The sequence below is a fragment of the Natrix helvetica genome (genome assembly GCF_964273705.1).
Source record: "Natrix helvetica genome assembly, chromosome: 5".
In the NCBI taxonomy this organism is placed as follows: Eukaryota; Metazoa; Chordata; class Lepidosauria; order Squamata; family Natricidae; genus Natrix; species Natrix helvetica.
Genome location: NC_138551.1, coordinates 26,534,370 through 26,555,156, shown reverse-complemented (window position 1 = coordinate 26,555,156; position 20,787 = coordinate 26,534,370). Strand labels below are relative to the sequence as shown.

Here is a 20,787-nt window from a genome sequence, read left to right as displayed (position 1 = left end):
CTATACCGTTTCAGACAAATGGCTATCCAACATCTTCTTAAAGACTTCCAGTGTTGGGGCATTCACAACTTCTGGAGGCAAGCTGTTCCACTGATTAATTGTTCTAACTGTCAGGAAATTTCTCCTCAGTTCTAAGTTGCTTCTCTCCTTAGTTTCCACCCATTGCTTCTTGTTCTACCCTCGGGTGCTTTGGAGAATAGTTTGACTCCCTCTTCTTTGTGGCAACCTCTGAGATATTGGAACACTGCTATCATGTCTCCCCTAGTCCTTCTTTCTCTTAAGCTAAATATACCCAGTTCCTGCAACCGTTCTTTATATGTTTTAGTCTCCAGTCCCCTAATCATCTATATAATATAATCAATAAATCATCTATAAAATATAATCAATAAATATTTACATATTTATTTGCAGATGCTTCAGATGGCCTTCTGATGCAAAAGAGCCCTCTCAAGGCTATGTATAAAATATCAATAATAATATATTCAGTGCGACAAACACATAACTAATAAAAGCCAGAAATAGCCAAAGTAAAACCAAATCCAAGCATTAAAGTAACCCGCACAAACTAAAACAATTTTCTTTAAACAATTCTATGAAAATATACATTGTAAACCCACATCCTTTTCTTCCACATTGTTTCTCTGCAATGGCCTGGCATGATATCATCAAAGTATTTAGTCTAAGAATGTTTTGAGTCAGCAGAAGACGGGGCTGGATTGCCTCATATGCCTAATCAAGTATTTTCTGCATCAGAACAAGTCAGCTACACTGACCTTAGGCCAGATACAGGATTCTTCTGATGAAGTTAAGATGAAGCTTCCAGACACATGGCAGAACTAAACATGCCTGTATGTTAAGCTCTGAATAGAAGAATTTGGCTGCCAGGCCTCTAATAGATACATTCCTGCTTTAAATCTCCAGATAAGGAACCTTTTAAGTCCGACTAGAAAGGAACATACCAGAGATTAAGCTTTGATATTAGCATTATTCAGCCATGTTACCAAAACCTCCAGATTGCTTTTAAATTAATGATGCTTTTCATTCCCACTGCTAATAGAAAAGCAAATCCTGGGGTTTCCAATCTTATTATTTCTACAGCATTTAAGCAGATGTTCACTCCTAAAACAAGAGATGTCTTTTTGTATGAAACTTGGGAAACAGTTGGGCCTTATGAATTAAAAGGTATGAAGTAAAAGTTGGCTAATAGATTATTCCAGAGGGAAATTTTTGGTGAAATGAGTTATGAATGAGGCACCCTCAGTCTGCTGCTTAAAGCTGGATGGTTTCTATTGATGTTAGCACATAAAAGGTACTTTCATACCACCAAATTTTGCCATGTTGTTTACCCAGCACACCATCAGGATTGGTTTCAAGTTCATACTTTGTATATTTTGGCACAATGATGATCAATTACTGGCTGGCAGGTCAACTTAGATATATTTTTGTAAAGTTGTCACCCGTACAGTATTATTGATTTGTGAAAACATAAGACTAAAACTGGAAGGAACTTTATTTTGTAAAATAAAATATGGGCCAAACCTTTTCAGGGAAGTGTTTAAACTTTTGAAATCATATTTCATCCTTTGGAATATGGTCAACTACTGGTCATGCACTGTGTGATGCTAGCTTAAGAATACAAATGAGCAGCATTTTGAATGATGAATCAAAACCAAAACAGACATTGCATCAATCATGCCAATGCGTTTAACATGTGCAAATTCTCTTAGGTAACTAGCAGACATGGGCAGTCCTGAGTTACCTGGGAATAACTGGGCTAAGGAAAAGAAATTAATGCTAAGTAATTTTCCTCTCATCTACCCTAACAAAATTTGCTCCTCTGAAGCTCTTACTGTATCTTCATTTCTACTCTTTAATCCAGGATTTACATAAATAAAAGTGTGACAAAACATGCTATGAGTTCAAAGGAGTTATGAGGTGAACCCATCTTTGGAATGCTGAGTTGAATGCACTCAGGTAGGAAGTTATTTCATTCACACATTTTTCATCCACACATCAAAAATAAGTCTGGAAAAGTGTCTCTGGAAATTCTGCAAAGTAATCAAATGGCATTATTTCACAGTGGCTATTTGTACCAGCAAGAAAGATGTTATTTAATGACATATCAGCATTCTCAGTTGTGAACCACACACAGAGTTGTTTGCTGATTGGGTGGCTATAGAAATTAAATGAATGAATGAATGGATGGATGGATGGATGAATGAATGAATTCCCAGTGGACCATTCTGTTATCAAAAGAAGACCATTTGACTCTTGCTTTTATTAAAACCCAGTCATATTTATTTATCAAATTCATAGAGCTGCCCATTCTCCAGGGGGCTGTAGGCTAAAACATATGAAGAATGGTTGCAGGAATTGGGTATGTCTAGCCTAGCGGGGAGGAAAAGGATTAAGGGGACATGATAGCACTGTTCCAATATTTGAGGGGGTGTCACAAAGAAGAGGGGGGTGAACCTATTTTCCAAAGCACCTGAAAGCAAGACAAGAGGCAATGTTTGGAAACTAATCAAGGAGAGAACCAAGCAGGAATTAAGGAGAAATTTCCTGAGAGTGAGAAGAATAAACCAGTGGAATGGGATGTCTTCAGAAGTTGTAAGTGCTCCATCACTGGAGGCTTTTAAGAGACTGGGCAGTCACTTGTCTCAAATAGTATAGGGCCATGATGGCGAACCTATGGCACGTGTGCCACGGGTGGCATGCAGAGCCCTCTCTTTGGGCATGCGAGCTGTCATCGCAGCTCAGCTCCATCGCGCATGCACACTTGCCTCCCACAGACCAGCTGATTTTGGGGTCTCTGTGTGCATGTGCGGGGGGGGATATGGAAGACATGCGTTGTGAAGAGCAGAGGGGTCGCATGCATATGTGTGGAGTGCATGCAGGGGTCATGTGGGTATGCACGGGGTCCAGGGTGCATGCACGGGGGTAGGGCACACGCAGGGGTGTCATGTGTGCATGCATGGGGGGTATGCAGGAGGTATCATGCATTCACTGCATTATGGGTGTGTGCTCATGCAACAGTGCATGCATGCGCAAAACAGCACACAGAGACACACAACAGCACGCACACATGCACACTTTCAGCACGCAGTATAGGGCAGCGATGGCGAACCATTTTTGGCTCGCGTGCCACAAGTGGGGGGAGTGCAGGGGGTCATGTGTGGGCGTGCTGCACCCATAACGCAACGCGCGACCACCCAGTGCGCATGTGCACACAACGTACGAGCCCCCTTTTTTACATGCTTTTTTCGCCCTACCCAGGCTCCAGAGGCTTTATAGGAGCCTGGGGAGGGCAAAAAGAGCTTCCCTCCCCCGGAGGCCCTCTGGAGGCTTCAGGGACCGTCCGGAGGCTTCCCTGAAGCCTTCAGAATGCTTAAAACCATCCTCCGAGCAAACCGGAAGTGACTTCCGGGTTGCTCGGCGGGTCGTTTTAAGCATTCCGAAGGCTTCAGGGACCGTCCGGAGGCTTCCCTGACGCCTTTGGAATGCTTAAAACCACCCTCCGAGCAAACCGGAAGTGACTTCCGGGTTGCTCGGCGGGTCGTTTTAAGCGTTCCGAAGGCTTCAGGGACCGTCCGGAGGCTTCCCTGAAGCCTTCGGAATGCTTAAAACCACCCTCCGAGCGAACCGGAAATCACTTCCGGGTTGCTCGGCGGGTTGTTTTAAGCGTTCCGAAGGCTTCAGGAACCGTCCGGAGGCTTCTCTGACGCCTTCGGAGCGCTTAAAACCACCCTCCGAGCAAACCGGAAGTGATTTCCGGTTTGCTCGGAGGGTGGTTTTAAGCGTTCCGAAGGCTTCAGGGAAGCTTCTGGACGGTCCCTGAAGCCTCTGGGGGGGCGGGGGGCGGGGGGCTCTTTTCACCCGCCCCAGGCTCCTATAAAGCCTCTGGAGCCTGGGGAAGGCGAAAAATAGCTTTTAAAAAAGTGAACTCAGCTGGCCAAGGCGCGCATGCGCCCTGGCCAGCTGACAGGGCAGCGCCTCGTGTGCCCTGACAAATGGCTCAGCGTGCCACTTGTGGCACGCGTGCCATAGGTTCGCCATCACTAGTATACGGTTTCCTGCTTGAACAGGGGGTTGGGATAGCAGACCTCTAATGTCCCTTCTAACTAATTTTGTTCTGTTCTGTTCTGTTCATCTCATCACTTGGGGAGATTAAAAGCCCTGCAATTGGAAAGGGTATTAGTGCAGTGCACCCACCATTAATTTTGACACATTAACTCAATCACTGTATAAGCATTCATGATGGGCCAAAGCTGTAACTCCTTTGGCTACTGTTAAAAAGCAGTAATAGGATTATCTTATTGCAAGTACTCCTTTCCACACATATTTAATAAGTGGTTAACAGGATTCTTCCCCTTTATTTCATTGACTGTTTACAGCCCCAGTATCATCTACTTTATTTTATCAAATATTGATAGGGAGAGAAAGAAGGATGAAACATGGAATTGCAGTTTTGAAAGACAACCACAAAGCATTTATCATATTCAACTCTAAAGTCAGAAATGTAGATAGTAAAAGAAGAGGTAGTTAATTCCAGTTGATTAAGTGACGTCATATTTCACATAATATTCTGATTCTTACATAATTTACAGAAGAAAGTTCTGGTGGGTGAGCATGTCATATCTTTAGAAATTCTGTTTCTTAAGCTCCACTTTGACCAGGCATAGTACCAGTAAATACAATTTTGGGGCTAATGATATCCAGGATATGAATTAAAAATTATTACTCAAACAGAAGGGCATCTTTATTTGCATAGGATACTTTCTAGAGGTATTCAAGATCAATGTATAAAAAAGACTATTCTGGGAGAATGGGAGATTGATCCAGTCAAATTTTGTAAAGGGTGTGTGTTTGTGTGTCTCTGTGTGTGTGCATGTGTGTGTGTGTGTGTGTGTGTGTGTGGCTTACCAAAGCTAAAAATGTAACATATATATTTTTTTCTTTTCAAAATGGGTCTCCTATCCTAATATTGTACATGCTTTAATAATACAAATGATTCCCAAAACCAAGTTCTGCAGCAGTATATCCAATAACAATGAATAAATTTTACAAATGAATGCAAACAATAATTGGAGTTTATGTACTTTTCAGTTATAACAATAGAATCTCTTATATTCACCTTTCTTTAAAATGGACATTTTATTTTTGTTTTTCATTAAAATTCATGACATTAAAAAAAAAACAACTAGCCTCCAAAGAGCTCTGCAATTTGCAAGAACAGACTTTCCATCATTTTTCCCCCTTTCACTCCTTACTAATCCACTCCCATTTCAGACTTAACAAGGTTCAGGATTGTGCAATCTCCATACCTCCCCCTTCCTTACAGTTCCCATCCCAAAAAATTAATAATAACCAGAAGCACTCCTCTTACAGCTCCAGGACTAGAATTACTCATTCATTCAAGCTCAGGCATTCCCCCCTCAGTATTATTTAAGGGCTTTCTCTCTAGGAATCATCTCTGCTCCAGTCTTGCAAGAGATTAAGACACTGAGAATTTGACTGAAGCAGTTGGGAAATTCTATCCAAAAATGTTTCCCTTTATGATTCTGTTTTTTGCTCTCTGTTATTCTTCATTTACTCAGAACACAGATGAGTATGATGATCTCTTCTTCCTGAATTTTGATAATGAAATTGAAAGCGTAATTCCTGCAACAGAAGAAAGTAAGTATTTTGCCTTTCTTCCTTAGTCTTTAACTGCAAACAAATTGCTTTTGCGTTAACAGCAGAATTAGTATTCTTATTGTTGCAAAATGTGCAGTTAGCAAACTTAAAAATAGCAATGTTTCAGCATGTTTAGCCACGAAAGGAGGCAGGGAAAATTTCTCTGTTCTTATTTCTAACTTATGCTCTTGCCTTCTTTCCCAGAGAAAGCATGTAAATAGCCTTAGAATACATCTTTCTTTAAACAGCTTCTTTTGCAAGAATAAAGTTCGTAGAGTAATGTTTACTATGTGCTCTGTTTCAGCCATTTCATGTGATTGCCAGCGAGAACACACAGAATGGGACAAGCTCTTCATTATGCTTGAGAATTCCCAGATGAAGGAAAACATGCTGCTTGAGTCTCTGGATGAAATCCTTAAGGTGGAGCTGCAGACGCTGAGAGCAGAAATGCTGCAGTTTGTGGAAAACTTTGCTGGCACGTGCACCACATATCTCGAGAAAACAACCACTCAGATCTTCAGCCAAATGGACCAGATGATAACAAAGAGCAGAGCTTCTGGAGGTAGGTCTGGGATGCTTCATGAGATCAAGCAAGAAAAGATTCTCCAAGAGATTTTGCAATTAAACCAAAATCTTTCCAACCGACTCAGCCAGCTTGAGCATGCCTGGCAGTGGAGAACAGAAGAGGGTGATCAGCGGAGCCATTCATCAGATGAAGGTAGAGTCGGATACATAATGCATGGAAGCAATTTCATGGTGAAGTCACTGTGGCAAGAGCTGCAGGAAACAAAAGCTGAACTAAAAGAATCGCAGAAGAAGACCACGAAGCCTTCCTTGCCAGCTGGTGAGTCAGATTCTTTTTCTAGTGTTACCATTGCCTTACACATTCATTCCCAACCAACCACGTTGACCATAAGTTTGTTTAACCACCTTACCTGATGCTTTGCTTATAGAGAAGGGGGGATTATTACGGTGGTATAAATTTGGAGACAACTGGGAGGGAGCATGTTCGACTTGTATTGTATAGCAGCCAAACAATATAAACTCACAATATAATGTGGAAGTCACTGTAGGTATTCACTGCTTCAGCTATGTTGCTACATATCTGAAGCAGTGAATATGTTAAAATATGTTCATTGAATAATTACCCTTGGCCAATAGAAACGCCAAAAACATCTATCTGATTAGTTAAGCAACTTTAGTAAAGTTTTGCTAAGTCACTTGCAGTTATTCTCTTCCATTCTTGTTTTTATTTTGTGGAGCCGGTAACAATAATTCATTGACAGTCCCAATCTATTCAGTTTTCTGGCTGTTCCTCTGCTCTGCCTTCTTCTAACATACCTGCTGATTCCTTCACTGCATTCCTCAGGGGCTACTTCTGAACACAATTTGACCTTGTGAGCTCACTCATTATGTCAACAGACTATTCATCAATTTAATTCTCACGCTTCAGGGCATAAACAGATCCTCCGCAGGGGTTCAGGAAAGTGGAATAGCTTAGACTCTGTGAAGCACAACTGCACAACCATATATCACAAAGATTCCCCTGAACCATTCCAGTTGCCTTTTAATACCCAATCTGGACATGCCGTGATTTATGCTAAGATAAATAATGAAACTATTTATGTTAGATAACTTTGAAATGTATTCTCCCGCCCCATTTAAAGTCTAACTTGTTATTTTTAAGGCAGCTCTTTTCTTCATACCTATATATTCTCTGAGGCTGATTTTAAATAACTATTGGTATAATATAGAAAGAATGACAAAGGCCTCATGTACTTAACCACACAAAAGAAGAGTTTGCCACACTTACAATTCCTGCTATTCTGTGACATTCCATACACTGATTAGTGATCTCTAAAGCAACAGCTGCCAATGATTTCTAATCACTGCTTTTATTTTATAAAAATATAGTGGTATTGAGAAATAAGCAGATGGTTAAATATCTCATGATATGTATTGTCTGTTCATTAGTCCAAAAGGTTTGTAAGAATCACAGTCACTATCTAGAGGCCCTTTCAAATGTATGTGAAAAGAGGAAAGTCCTATATTGACAAGCATCCTAATTTGGGGTAGTAATTTTAAGTTCCATTAATTAACAACTGTTCCAGAAAAATGTTACAAAATGAACAAGATAAGAATATATACGTTTGAAGAAGCACGTGGGCAAAAGCATGACATAGATAAATCCACTAGTGCTCACACTGATTAATTTTCCAAATGTAAAGTCACATCAAAAAGCTGTGCTTAAAAATACTGTTACTGTTTTTTCTGAAAGGCCACCTCTGTCTCTAAGGAGTTATAGAAACTCATGATGGATCCTGAGTGATTTTAATGGGGAGGATAGGAAATTGCTAACAATATACTTCTTGATCAACCATTTGTTTTGCTGAGATATCTAGAATTGATACATCAAATAATCTTAATAACTATACATTATTACTTATGATAAATAATATATAAAACTATATACTATAACTATATATTAAAACTAATCAAGGAGAAAACAAATCCAGAACGAAGGATAAATTTCCTGACAATTAGAACAATTAATTAGTGGAACAACTTGCCTACAGAAGTTGTGAGTGCTCCCACACTGGAGGTTTTTAAGAAGAGATTGGACAACCATTAATCCGAAATGGTATAGGGTCTTTGCCTGAGTAGTGGGGGGGGGGGGGTTGGACTAGAAGACCTCCAAGTTCCCTTCCAACTCTGTTATTGTGTCATTGTGTTATATTCATGTCAAAGTAATTCATTGAGTATTTCTTTTGCAAATATTTTACTAAAGTACCCACTTTTACTCTTGGGTGCTTCCCACAATGTTTTGCATTATGCTCTCAAAATTTGACAATGGTGTTAATGGGAAGTTCAGAGAATGTCATCTTTGAATGTCTATTTCTTCCCCATCCTAATTTTCTAATATTTGCTTTTACCAAAAAAAAAAAAAAAGTCCACCAGAGAGTTAAGAATGGAATAGTTAAATTTCTTTTGTTTGAGAGTGCTAGCAGCCGCCAGGCTAAAAATTATCTTGGTTTTCTATGAGAAAGCTGTGGCATAAGTAACCATCTGCTCTTCCCTTCCCTTTAGAACATTTCATAATAAAAAAAAAATGTGTGGTGTGCTTTGTCATATTGTTGTAAGCTTCCCAATCCCACTTCACTTTGGCTACTGCCTGAGAGAGGGAATCACAATGGAGTGATGTCACACGTGTTTCCCATTACTAGCAGCTACAGAAGAGAGGGAGGAGCAGGACAAAAAGATTGCTCTTTTCTAAAATCTGGAGGAAAATCCATGGTGCAATTGAACTAATCTATGAAGTGCTAAGTCCAACATAACTCCACCAAATTTGCAGGACCTGTTCTTAATTTACCACGTTCTGGCCAATGATATCACTCAGTTCTATTTGTTTTGACAAGGGGGAGGACATTCATAATTTGATTAAGAACAAAAAGACTGACTTTATAAAAACGATTCCACAGATCCCTCTGGAAATCTTTCCTTTTTTTTTTCCAAAAGAGTTCTCAGCAACTGGTTTTGATTTCTCACATATTTTGGATTTCTGCCAGGTTGATTCTTAAGGGTTTTTGTGATCACACTATTGTTGGTGACTTATAAAGCTGGTTTTCATTTTGTCTACCCTTGATAATAAAGTTAGAAATTTTGATAATTAAAAAGCCATGTCACTACACACAGCTCTTTGCCCTTTGAAGAAGTATTCCTGCAGATTTTCATGACCCGTTGCCCCTATTCTCAGTGGTCAAAGCATTTTAACATTCTTAGAACTCAAAGCATATGACACCAGCACAGCATGAGAAAATAGGAAAAAGTATACTAATTATTGCAGCTGTGATTTCAATATTCGTTTCACTTCAAGTTCAAAGAATCTAAAATGTGGTGTTTGTTGATTATTCATCATACTGTATCTCAATTTCCTGTAATTGCTCTCTCATACATTTATTAAAATATTTGAAATTGTCAGCTGAGTTCAAGTCCCGCCATGACCGTGAAAGCCACCTGGGCGACTTTGGGCCATTCACCCTATTGCAGCCTAACCTACCTCACAGGATTGTTGTAGGGAAAATAGGAGGAGGAAGGTATGTTGGATATATTTGCTGCCTTGAGTTATTTGTAAAAATAACAAAGGTGGGAAATAAGTAAGCAAGCACAGAAAGTCTAACTATAATTCAATAAAATTTATGTTTTGTATCGCTTCAAATGGTTTATCCTATAGGTCCTTACTTATTATTTTTGTACAATTGTGTCTTTTTAACAAAAAGGTAGATTACAACATGGAAAATTCATTCTAGACCATGAGTTTTCAATCCATGAAAATGTGTAACCTCTCACTTTAGAGTAGCATAAGATAATGATATAAAAGTATTTTTTCTGTTAAAATAGCCAAGGATTTACTGTAACACTCTGATAAACATCAATATATGTTGAGATACTTTATAAACATACTCTATAAATTATTCCACTGATAAAGTTCTCCTTCCTTATTTCTACATGCTGAATTTAAACAGATATATAGGTGCATGTAGCCCACAGATAAAACAATTAGATTACTTTCATTTGTAACCATAGATATATTTAACTCTAATACTTTGCTAACAAATTTCTGTTTATTTTGCATTTAATTTGTAATAATAATCATAAACTGGATTTTATAAATTTAAAAATATAGACTTAGAAACTGTTTTCCTTGATGTAATAAAAAGTGTCAGAAATCTAATGGGTGAAAAGGCTAATCAGAAAAAAACATTCTAATCCTCATGATAGTATATAATCAGAAAACAAATATACAAGTTTTGGAAAACTTCAATTCTTTAACATGCTGTTTCCCAAATAGTAAGTCTAAAAATGTTTATGTAATTTTTGAATTGGCCAAAATCTTTGCACATCATGTGTAAAAATGTTTCTGAGTGAAAATGAGAGACAAAAGGTTTCTCTACCACTCCACCCCCACATGGAGATGGATCTCCCAAAAAATTATGAAAAGTAAATGAGGAAAACCTATGGGAAGCACCTGGGGGTTTGCTGAAAGAGATATCAGCAAGAGATTACATGTAACATTATTTGAAATTATTTTTCAATTACTGCATCACAATATAAATTCTTGATGAACAGAGGATTATCTAATTCATTATGAGATGATCTCAGATTCTTAGTGCTCCCTTCCCTTTTTGAAGGTTATGGAGTATGTGGGCATTTTTTTTGTGGGGGGGGGTCCCTTCAAATCAGTGCTGACTCATGGCAACTGCATAGACTTGTCCCTGCAGTTTATTTGGCAAACTTTCAGAAGTGGTTTGCCATTGCCTTCTTCCTAGGGCTGAGAAAAAGTGACTTGCTTAAGATCATCCAACTGGCTTTATGCCCAAGGCAGAACTAGAACTCACAATTGTCTTAACCACTATACCAAAAGAATATATTTGCTTAAAATCCAAATGAGTATTGCTACTCATAATACAGTTGCCTGATTAAATAACCTAATTTAACTGATACTTAGAATTATATTACATTACGATTATCCCAAATATGCATGAGCCTTCAATATAATTGATAACAATTACGTTCTGTTGTTCTTACAGGTTGTGAAACAGTTATTTTATTTCCAATGCGTTCTAAAAAGATCTTCGTGAGCGTTCATCCAACTGATGAGATGGCACTCTTCTCCTTCACTGCCTGCACATGGGTTAAGGTAACTGAAGCACTGGACAAAACTATTGTATTCTCATATGGAACAAAGAACAATCCCTATGAAATTCAGCTTTATCTGAACTATGACTCTGTGGTTCTTGCCATAAAAAATAATTTCAACAAGATATCTGCCCCAAAGGCCATTTCTTCCGGAGAGTGGACTCACATCTGCAGTACTTGGGGTTCAGCCAATGGAACCATATCTTTATTGATAAATGGAAAGGTTGTGGTCACCTCTTCTGAAATATCTGAAGACCACATCATCCCAGATGGTGGAATTTTGCAGATTGGCCAGGAAAAGAATGGCTGCTGTGTTGGAGGCGGGTTCAATGAATCTTTAGCTTTTTCTGGAAAAATAACTGGCTTTAATATTTGGGACCGAATCCTCAGTGACAAAGAGATAAAAAGACAATCTGAAGAAGATGCCTGTAACAACCGTGGCAACATAGTGGGCTGGGGAGTAACAGAGATTTTGCCTCATGGAGGGGCTCAGTATGTTTTTAGCCCCTGAATTGATGTTCTTCAAAACTCTATATAAAAATCAAACCAATAAACAGAACTTATAAAATCTGAATATATATACACATATATTTAGAATTGGTCCGTGATACAGTTTCCATAGGAAGAACAGAGGTATAAAGAACAGTCAGAAGCCAGTTATCTCTGCTTCACATAAGAAACTCTGAATGAGGCTTCACATGGCAAGAAGCCCTTGGATGACTGCCATGGCTGCTACTATAAGCCAACATCTCTGCTCTCCAGATTCCGTAAAAAAGAACAGTGCTATCATAAGTGGGAGATAGCTCTCCACTAATGGGTATAGCTGCTTTCAGAACAAGTACTTGCTAAGCCAGTAAGATGAATTTTATCCACATGAAATCTCATTCATAGAGAAATCATGTTGTAGGGCATAATTTAAAATTGCTACCATATGAAAGCTAAAATATAGGCTCTTAAATATATCTTCTTAAGAGTCAGCATGTAAGCATGCTGATCTAGACTGCTATATGGATCCAACATTCTCTAAGCACGTATCTTAATCATACCCCAAAAATATTTTTGAATATACTCTGAATTATACACGATTAGCACCTATCATGATGAGAAGGTTCAATAGCTGTAATGATTTTGAAAATGTTGCTAGCAGGAGCTCCTGGTAGGATTATCCTTGTTGATAAAATTTAAGGAGAGGTGTGACGCTATAAGTAATCTATAATGGAGTTGAAGCATTCTGCAGATCTGAGGAAAGTTAGAAAATGTCAAAATGAAATCTAGAAGAAAGCAGTAATAAATCATTTCTGGATTGTTGCCAAGGAAATTATATGAAGATGGGTCAAATCCTTTAGGCAATTTTGGTTGCTAGACAATAGGGTTTTTTTGTGGGGGGGAAACCTAGCTACTGCAAAGAAAGATGAATTTTCACTAGTAGCTCTATAGATGAGGATATGGCAAAACCAAATTGACCAAAAAGTCTGGTCATTGTTGAAGTCAAAACTGAAAAACAAGTTTATCTTTGACAAAGACAAATAAGACATTGTAATAAGTTCGAATCAAACAAATCTTGAAACTATTAAAATGAAATTGAAGCATGCCAAGTTAGATATTTTCTGAATCAGTGAACATTGGTAGACTGCAATAGATCACCTCAGTTCAGATGATAATGTGATATATTATTCAGAGCATAAATTCATGCAAAGAGATGGAATGACAATGACACCCCAAAAGAATATCACTAAGTTTGTACAGGCTGTGAACCAATAAACAATAGGTTCATATTTATTAGAATTAGCATATATTCATTGGGAGAACATCATCGTTGTACAAATGTATGCTGCTATTTCAAACACAAATGAAGATATTAAGGAAATCTATAGTAATTTGCAAGAGGTGCTAAATGTAACAGCAGAAAATACTGCAGTATGTCTGGTACATAGTTTGTTAAACACAATGATACAATAAGTAGTTTAATATAGTTTTTGCAAAGACAATTCTTTGTTCATTGCCAATGCATGCTTCAAATAATGCATGGACATCATTAGATAGACAACATCAGAATAAAATTTGTTATAATATAAGAAAAATAATTGCAATCCAATCAGCTAGATCCCTTCCAAGTGTATATTATAGAACACATTATACTATGTCAAATTCATATGGTCAAATACATGGCATAAATATTTTTTTTAAAAAAATGGGTAAGATTGGATTTGGAGACATATAGTCAGTATATAAAATCAAAACAGAGAACAAATCAATATAATTAATTTTTGCAAGAGAGTATCTGAGGAATTGTGGAACTAGATAAGAGGCACTATGGAAACTGAAGTGGAAGAAACTTTTCCCCTAATTTCAGGTCAGAAAAGTTTGAGTGGCTTTCCAAACAAGCTACCATGATAAGCTAGGGACAGATAAATGATGAAAGCATTGGTCAAAAAGAAGGATGCACTATAGTTAAAACCCAAACTTTCAGGAAGAAAAGATAAGGAAAGATATCAGAGTCAGTAATACATGAAATTAACAAGGAAAAAGGAAAGCCTTTTAAAAGATGATCAGAAAAATAACTAATAAATCTCAGTTAAAGTAGAACTTTTCAAGAGATCTAAAAGAAACAAATGAGACTACAGGGAAATGGAAAGATAGAAACTAATAATAGCATTACAGAGTGGTAGTATAGAATGGCATAACTATGAGAATGGCATAAATATGAGTAGAATATATTTCAAAATTGACTGTTCTAGAAATTAGTGATGATAGCCAATCAACCAGGTATCAAATGAAAAAGCAGTTGTATTAAAACTGCAGAAAAAGACATTTAAAGTGCTAAGAGCTCTAGATCAACAATTAGCAAGAAACTACTGTAAGAATTGAGTACAATTTAAGCTTATGTTAAATATTAAGACAAAGATACAATGAAGAAGTGAAGATGAAGGAAGCTGTGCTGTCTTATGGAACCCTCTTGTTTGTAGGTTTTTTTAATGTGAATTTTGCAACTGAACTATTTAAATATTATGAAACAATAACTTTTTTCTGTTTTTATAACTAGTATATACATCTTCATAAAGTTAGCAATTTGTCCAAGGAACTTTTAATACCGGAAGACTACCTTGCATTTAGGATGACTGCAGTTTTCTGATTTGAAATTAACATAGCTGTATTATATTGTAAAATAAACTGATTTTGTATTGACTTTATTGAAACTATTTTTTTATAAAATTGAGCTGTAAATAAAAAAAATACTTTATCAGATTGATATTACATATCATTTTCTTTAGGGTGTTCAGAATACAATGCAAGCACTAAGTCAGAACGTAAGAGGGCTCTTTTCTGTTTAATTTCTACGAAAATCATGTCTCTAAAAGCAGAACAATCTCAAAACAAATAGGTGCCACAGCCAGGAACACTAAAGATTGTGAAGGAGTTACAGTAGCATTTTAGCATTTGTTATACCAAAAGTTATTCTTGAAAAACAATACAATAGTCTTCCCTTAAGCATGAAAGTTGGCTGTGTGTCTTTAGATCAGTCACCCTCTCTATGCCCAATCAACCACATAGGATTCTTATTGTGGAGAAAATAGAAGTGGCAACGCTAGGTATTGCCTTGAGTTGAACCAAAAATAAATACCAGTTTTTTTAAAAAATCAATCAAAGATATAGAAAGATAAATACCACAGATTATTGCAAAATTACCAAGATCTCCAAACTGAATGGATAAAGCATTTTACTGAAATAGATTAGTAGTTAAATGATACAGGCATCTCCAAAACACTGGTGCCTTCAGATATATTCAATTTTAGTTTTCGTAATCTCTCAACCAGAATGACTATGGATAACAGACTCTCCACAGTAATTCTTTTTTGTTGAAAAAAGGATGAAAGTTTCAAAGTGAAATGCTGTGAGAGTCCTTTGGGTTGACTACATCAGGAAAGAGATTCCCCAGAAAGACTAGAATTATACTTTATTGAGATGGGCCATAATAACAGAACCTCTCAGGTACTTTACTTGCCCACCCAAGGAATCAGGTAGAATCCCAAGTCTCTTCTGAATATTATTGTCGACCCTGAAGCTGACATATGCGTAGCCATGTTTTATTGTAGTCGTTTCTTATTCTTTTCCTAAGTTTTTTCTAGGTATTCTAGGTATAAGAGCCGAGGTGGCGCGATGGTTAGAGTGTGGTACTGCAGCCTACTTCAGCTGACTGCTAGCTGCAGTTCGGCAGTTCAAATCTCACCAGGCTTAAGGTTGACTCAGCCTTCCATTCTTCCGAGGTGGGTAAAATGAGGACCCAGATTGTTGGGGGCAATATGCTGACTCTGCAAACCGCTTAGATAGGACTGTAAAAAACACTATGAAGCAGTATATAAGTCTAAGTGCTAGTGCTATTCTATAAGGGGATCTAACGCAGCTTCAGGCTCACCGCATTCTAGCAGTAGGAAGGGGGGTTGCAGAGATAAGCGGGGATGTTATGGCTAGGTTGCATTCTTTCCCCTGGGAATAGAGAATGTGCCGGCAGATGGCTGAAGGTGGAGTTTGGAGTCACCGGACAGTGGACTGTGAGCTGATTGGAGAACGTGACTCTGGAGGAAAGTTTCAAAGTTTTACTTTTTACTTGGTGTAATTCCGGGGTTTGATGAGAATTGGAATTACACCAAGACCTTGCAAATTTGATATGTTCCTAATAAATGGACCTTGCTTGAATATGACTGCCTGGGATTTTTCATTCGGGGAACATATTACAAGTAGTGGTAGGGTTCTTACTACATGTATGAGCACCATAATTTATAGTGGTACAATTAAAGATGTAATGAATTAGTGTACATATTAACAATTAAGTTTAAATGGTTTAAAGTCAGAAAAATTAAGAAAAATGATTGGGATGGACGGTTTTCCAGATTTATAAGTTTTCATATGGAATAAGATGATGATGATGATCTATGAGGTACTAGATTGAAATAATAAGTGAGATGGACATTGTTACTAGTGAAAATTGAGTTTTACTTCAATCATCATTGGGGTATAAATAAATTTTGATTGACTGTTTAAATCAATTTAATGAACAAGTATTGCTCACTTGTCCTTTAAGGAACATTCTAATTATATAGAAAGTCACTATAACTGGACCACCTGACCCCATACTGATGTCAAGAGCATTGATTGGCCCCTATTGTGAAAAGACAAATGTAGCATACAGTGTTTGAAGTCACCCTCAACTTAATTAAACATTTTTTTTAAAAAACGTATGGAAATTCTTATGAAGTAGAAGCATATAAATCAAACACAAAATGTACTGTATAGGTATTTCTTACCTTGCAGGATACTTTTTACAATACTTTCTGTGTGTTCAGCAAGCAGCTCTGCTTTACTGATTGCGGCAAGTGAGAGATAACTGGATAAATTCCTGCACAATTCTTTGTTACCTCTCTGGAGAAACTTCACTGCCACTGGGACAGCCAACGCTATGATGGGAGGGCGATTATAATTCTTTTAGGGGGTGGAAAAGAACAAAAATAGAGTTACAAATTATTGTACACACATTCACTTTGGTGTTCTTATTGTTGCATCTGAAAATATCCTAAGTTTTCATCAAGTGTGTAGAAACAAACTATTTTGAATTACCTTTACTACAATGAAATATAAAGGTAAAGGTGTACTGTTGAATGTCATGTCGTTCTATTTCTTGAATAATGAAATATTAATTTTATATTTACACAGAGTCACTTTGGATAGTGAGATGGGCGGCATATAAATGTAATAAATAAATAAAATAGTCTGTCTTTAACTGCAATAGTGAACAAGTCAGTTGGATCAAGGTTTTTCATTTGACGAGGAGCCTAACAAAGGAGTTGACCACAACATACTTTAAGGAATGTGGTTATGGAAAGGAAGCGCTAAAAGAGAAAGATTCTTGAAGCAGCTCTCATCAGCATGTCAGAAAAGGAAATTGGGTTGTTTCTTCTTTCCTCATTCCTTAATTCCCAAATCAAAAGAAATTCTTTGGGAAGATTTTTTAAACAGCCCAATGAAAGACTGCTTATTTAAAAAATAAAAAACAACCAACTAGACCATCAATATTAATACTGATATTGTTAATATTATAAGAATATTGATAATGTTTGTCTGGATTCACACAATACCCAAATCATAAATCATGATTAACAAGCTCAACATTGGCTGAGTTTGTACAACATGCTAAGATTAGATTACAAACAAACTGAACTGTAGCCGAGCCTGATATGTGAAACCATCTTAAAGCTACTGGTTTATTTTGCTCTTTCCTGGATTTTTGAGTTTCCTCTGACTTATTATTTTAGTACACTTCAAACTGGTCATGAGTTTTCTATGTTCTATTTTAATATACCAGCAATAACATTATAAATATAGACAACCTAAAAAACTGAGATAAATTTTTGATCACATATATTTTCATCAAGTATAATTGATTTGATGGTAGGTAATATATATTCATCAATAGAGTCTTTAGAGTAAAATGAAGACAATGGAGTCTTGTTCTACTTATTAAAGAACTACTGTTTTGAAAATCAACATCTGTTTGGGACCTAGATTTTAACATTTGTTTAAAATGCATACTTGGACCTGATCCTAGAGTTCTGAAGCTGAAATAAAAATAATTGAGCCTTGAGGAGTTTTAGATGGCATTCCATTGATATGAACCAGGTTCTAATTATATGGTGTTTGCTTATGAATAAAAATAGATTAATATGATTTTAATATTAATTAAATTCATAGTAGTTTAAGATAAATAAACCTTTAGTATGACTTCTGAACTAACCAGCAGAGCTCTTCCTCCCCAAGAAACCCCATTACTAATACAAACTTTAGTAATGACAGTTTTAACGTTAGCTATAGTCTAGCCTCAATTTAGATGGACAACTAAATAGTACTATGAATATAATGCCTGAAAAAAGACTTTCTAGTTAATACATGTTCAAATTTAACACATAAACATACATTTTTTATTCAGTTTCATGTCTTGGTCAAAAGAACAAAAAATATTTGGGGTCTAATTGTATTAACTTATTGCTAATCTTTAGTGATATGTAGTGGAATTTGGTCTTTCTTCAAATTATATTAAATGTATCCATTGGTGTAAAAATCTACATGACATGGTGTATGGATTTTGCTTCCTTTCTTATGTACTAGAATTTAATTAGAGGCTGTGATTGAATAATTTGACTCCACAAACTTATCTTAATTGAAATACCATCAAAACAGAGCCTCTGTGTTGAATATTCCAACTTAAACCTTCAACATGTGCAGTAAAAATTACTCCAAAGCTAGTTATCAAGCTACGTATTTATGTTTATGAAACGCAGAGGGAACCATGCACAACTTAATGATATAAAGTCATAGGTAAAAATTATTATACATCATCGTTTGGAAGAATTGAGCTTTAGGATGACATTTTCATTGGCACATATATAGTTCTGCTTGCCAGTTTCTGAATGTCCTAACACATAGCAGAAAATTATTAATCTGAAATCTATTTGACCACTTAAAATAGATATTATTTTGAACACATTTTTACAAAATAGTACAGGTAATCCTTGACTTATGACCACAATTGAGCACCAAATTTCTGTTGTTAGGTGAGACATTTGTTAAGGGAATTTTGTCCCATTTTAAACATTTCCCGCCACAGTTGTTAAGTGACTCACTGGAGTTGATAAGTTAGTAACCCGGTTGTTCAGTGAATCTGGCTTCCCCATTGACTTTGCTTGTCAGAAGGTCACAAAAGGGGATTGATCACAACACCCCAGGACCAGCGGTGGGATTCACTTACTTTCCCTACTGGTTAGCAAATGCGAGCATGCATGTGCACGGACTCACTTTACAATACAATACAATAGTAGAGTTGGAAGGGACCTTGGAGGTCTTCTAGTCCAACCCCCTGCCTAGGCAGGAAACCCTATACCATTTCAGACAAATGGCTATCCAACATCTTCTTAAAGACTTCCAGTGTTGGGGCATTCACAACTTCTGGAGGCAAGCTGTTCCACTGATTAATTGTTCTAACTGTCAGGAAGTTTCTCCTCAGTTCTAAGTTGCTTCTCTCCTTGATTAGTTTCCACCCATTGCTTCTTGTTCTACCCTCAGATGCCTTGGAAAATAGTTTGACTCCCTCTTCTTTGTGGCAACCCCTCAGATATTGGAACACTGCTATCATGTCTCCCCTAGACATTCTTTCTGTTAAGCTAGACATACCTAGTTCCTGCAACTGTTCTTCATATGTTTTAGTCTCCAGTCCCCTAATCATTTTTGTTGCTCTTCTCTGCACTCTTTCTAGAGTCTCCACATCTTTTTTACATCGTGGGGACCAGAACTGAATGCAGTATTCCAAGTGTGGCCTTACCAAGGCATTATAAAGTGGTATTAACACTTCACGTGATCTTGATTCTATCCCTCTGTTGATGCAGCCTAGAACTGTGTTGGCTTTTTTGGCAGCTGCTGCACACTGCTGGCTCATATTTAAACTTTGTTCGCCCGTGCCGTGTCTGTGTATGTACACCGCCTTCTGTGCATGCGCAGTGCTCGCACATTACATTGGGTGAGCAGAGCCTCCCACAGCCGCACATTACATTGGGGTGGGCAGAGCCTCCCACAGCCGCCACAACCAGTTTGCCCGAACCAGAGAGAACTGGCTGAATACCACCTCTGCCCAGGACACTGCAAAAGTCATAAGTATGAACCAGTTGCCTATCATCTGAATTTTGATAACCTGATCAAAGGTTGTAACTGTGAAAATAGTCATAAGTCACTTTTTTCAGCGCCATTGTAACTTTGAATAGTTACTAAATGAATTGTTGTAAGTCGAGGACTACCTGTATTCAGAATGTTTTCTAAAGAACAGGAATATCCAGGGTTTGGGCTCTGAAGTTCACAAGGTATTTAGAAGCAGGCATGGATAGGAATTGAATCAGCTGCATTTTCACCCCAAGATTTCACAGTAGCCACACAATTTCAGAAAAATACACATTTCAGTTGAGGTAGTACCAATATTTGTTCCTTAACTCAACCTACATTTTTTTCAGAAATCACATGGCTAGTCTATGAGCCCAGAAAAATATCTTTAAAGGGAAATCAAGAGGTATAACGTGTATTTTCACATCTAAAACCCTTTTTACAGCTTCAGACTATAGTTCAGAACACATTCCAAGAAAATACTTTTCATGGAATCTGATTAAAGAGAGGCTATTTTAGACATCCTTCCAAAGGAGAAGAACATTTCAGAGGATTTCTCATGGATGGAGTAACCTTGAATTTATTTTGCTCTATGGTGGCCAGATGGTTGAGGTGCAGTCTTGCCTTTTGTGTGATTTTCCCATGCTTCCTTTCTGTTTCAAGGAAATATATCAAGATCCCCCATCCTCCTTTTTCAACGTATTTACTACTGTAAGC

General features: G+C 37.2%; 2 protein-coding genes across 7 annotated transcripts in view; one reads left to right on the top strand and one right to left on the bottom strand.

Moving 5' to 3' along the window:
* The window catches only part of VEPH1 (ventricular zone expressed PH domain containing 1), a 153,802-nt gene that overhangs the window by 109,479 nt on the left and 23,536 nt on the right, over positions 1 to 20,787 (bottom strand). For 5 of the 6 annotated variants that reach the window (XM_081956339.1, XM_081956335.1, XM_081956337.1 and 2 more), the window contains exon 4: positions 16,677 to 16,851. In XM_081956339.1, the coding sequence (XP_081812465.1) occupies positions 16,677 to 16,851 (175 nt within the window). Of the gene's footprint in view, positions 1 to 6,207; positions 6,342 to 16,676; positions 16,852 to 20,787 lie in introns of those variants that run through there. The other variant, XM_081956340.1, reaches the window with a different exon arrangement.
* Positions 5,108 to 14,559, top strand: PTX3 (pentraxin 3). Its single transcript, XM_081956345.1, has 3 exons — positions 5,108 to 5,676; positions 5,981 to 6,520; positions 11,265 to 14,559. Exons 1-3 carry the CDS (start codon positions 5,544 to 5,546, stop codon positions 11,882 to 11,884), a joined length of 1,293 nt encoding a protein of 430 aa, XP_081812471.1. The 5' UTR covers positions 5,108 to 5,543; the 3' UTR covers positions 11,885 to 14,559.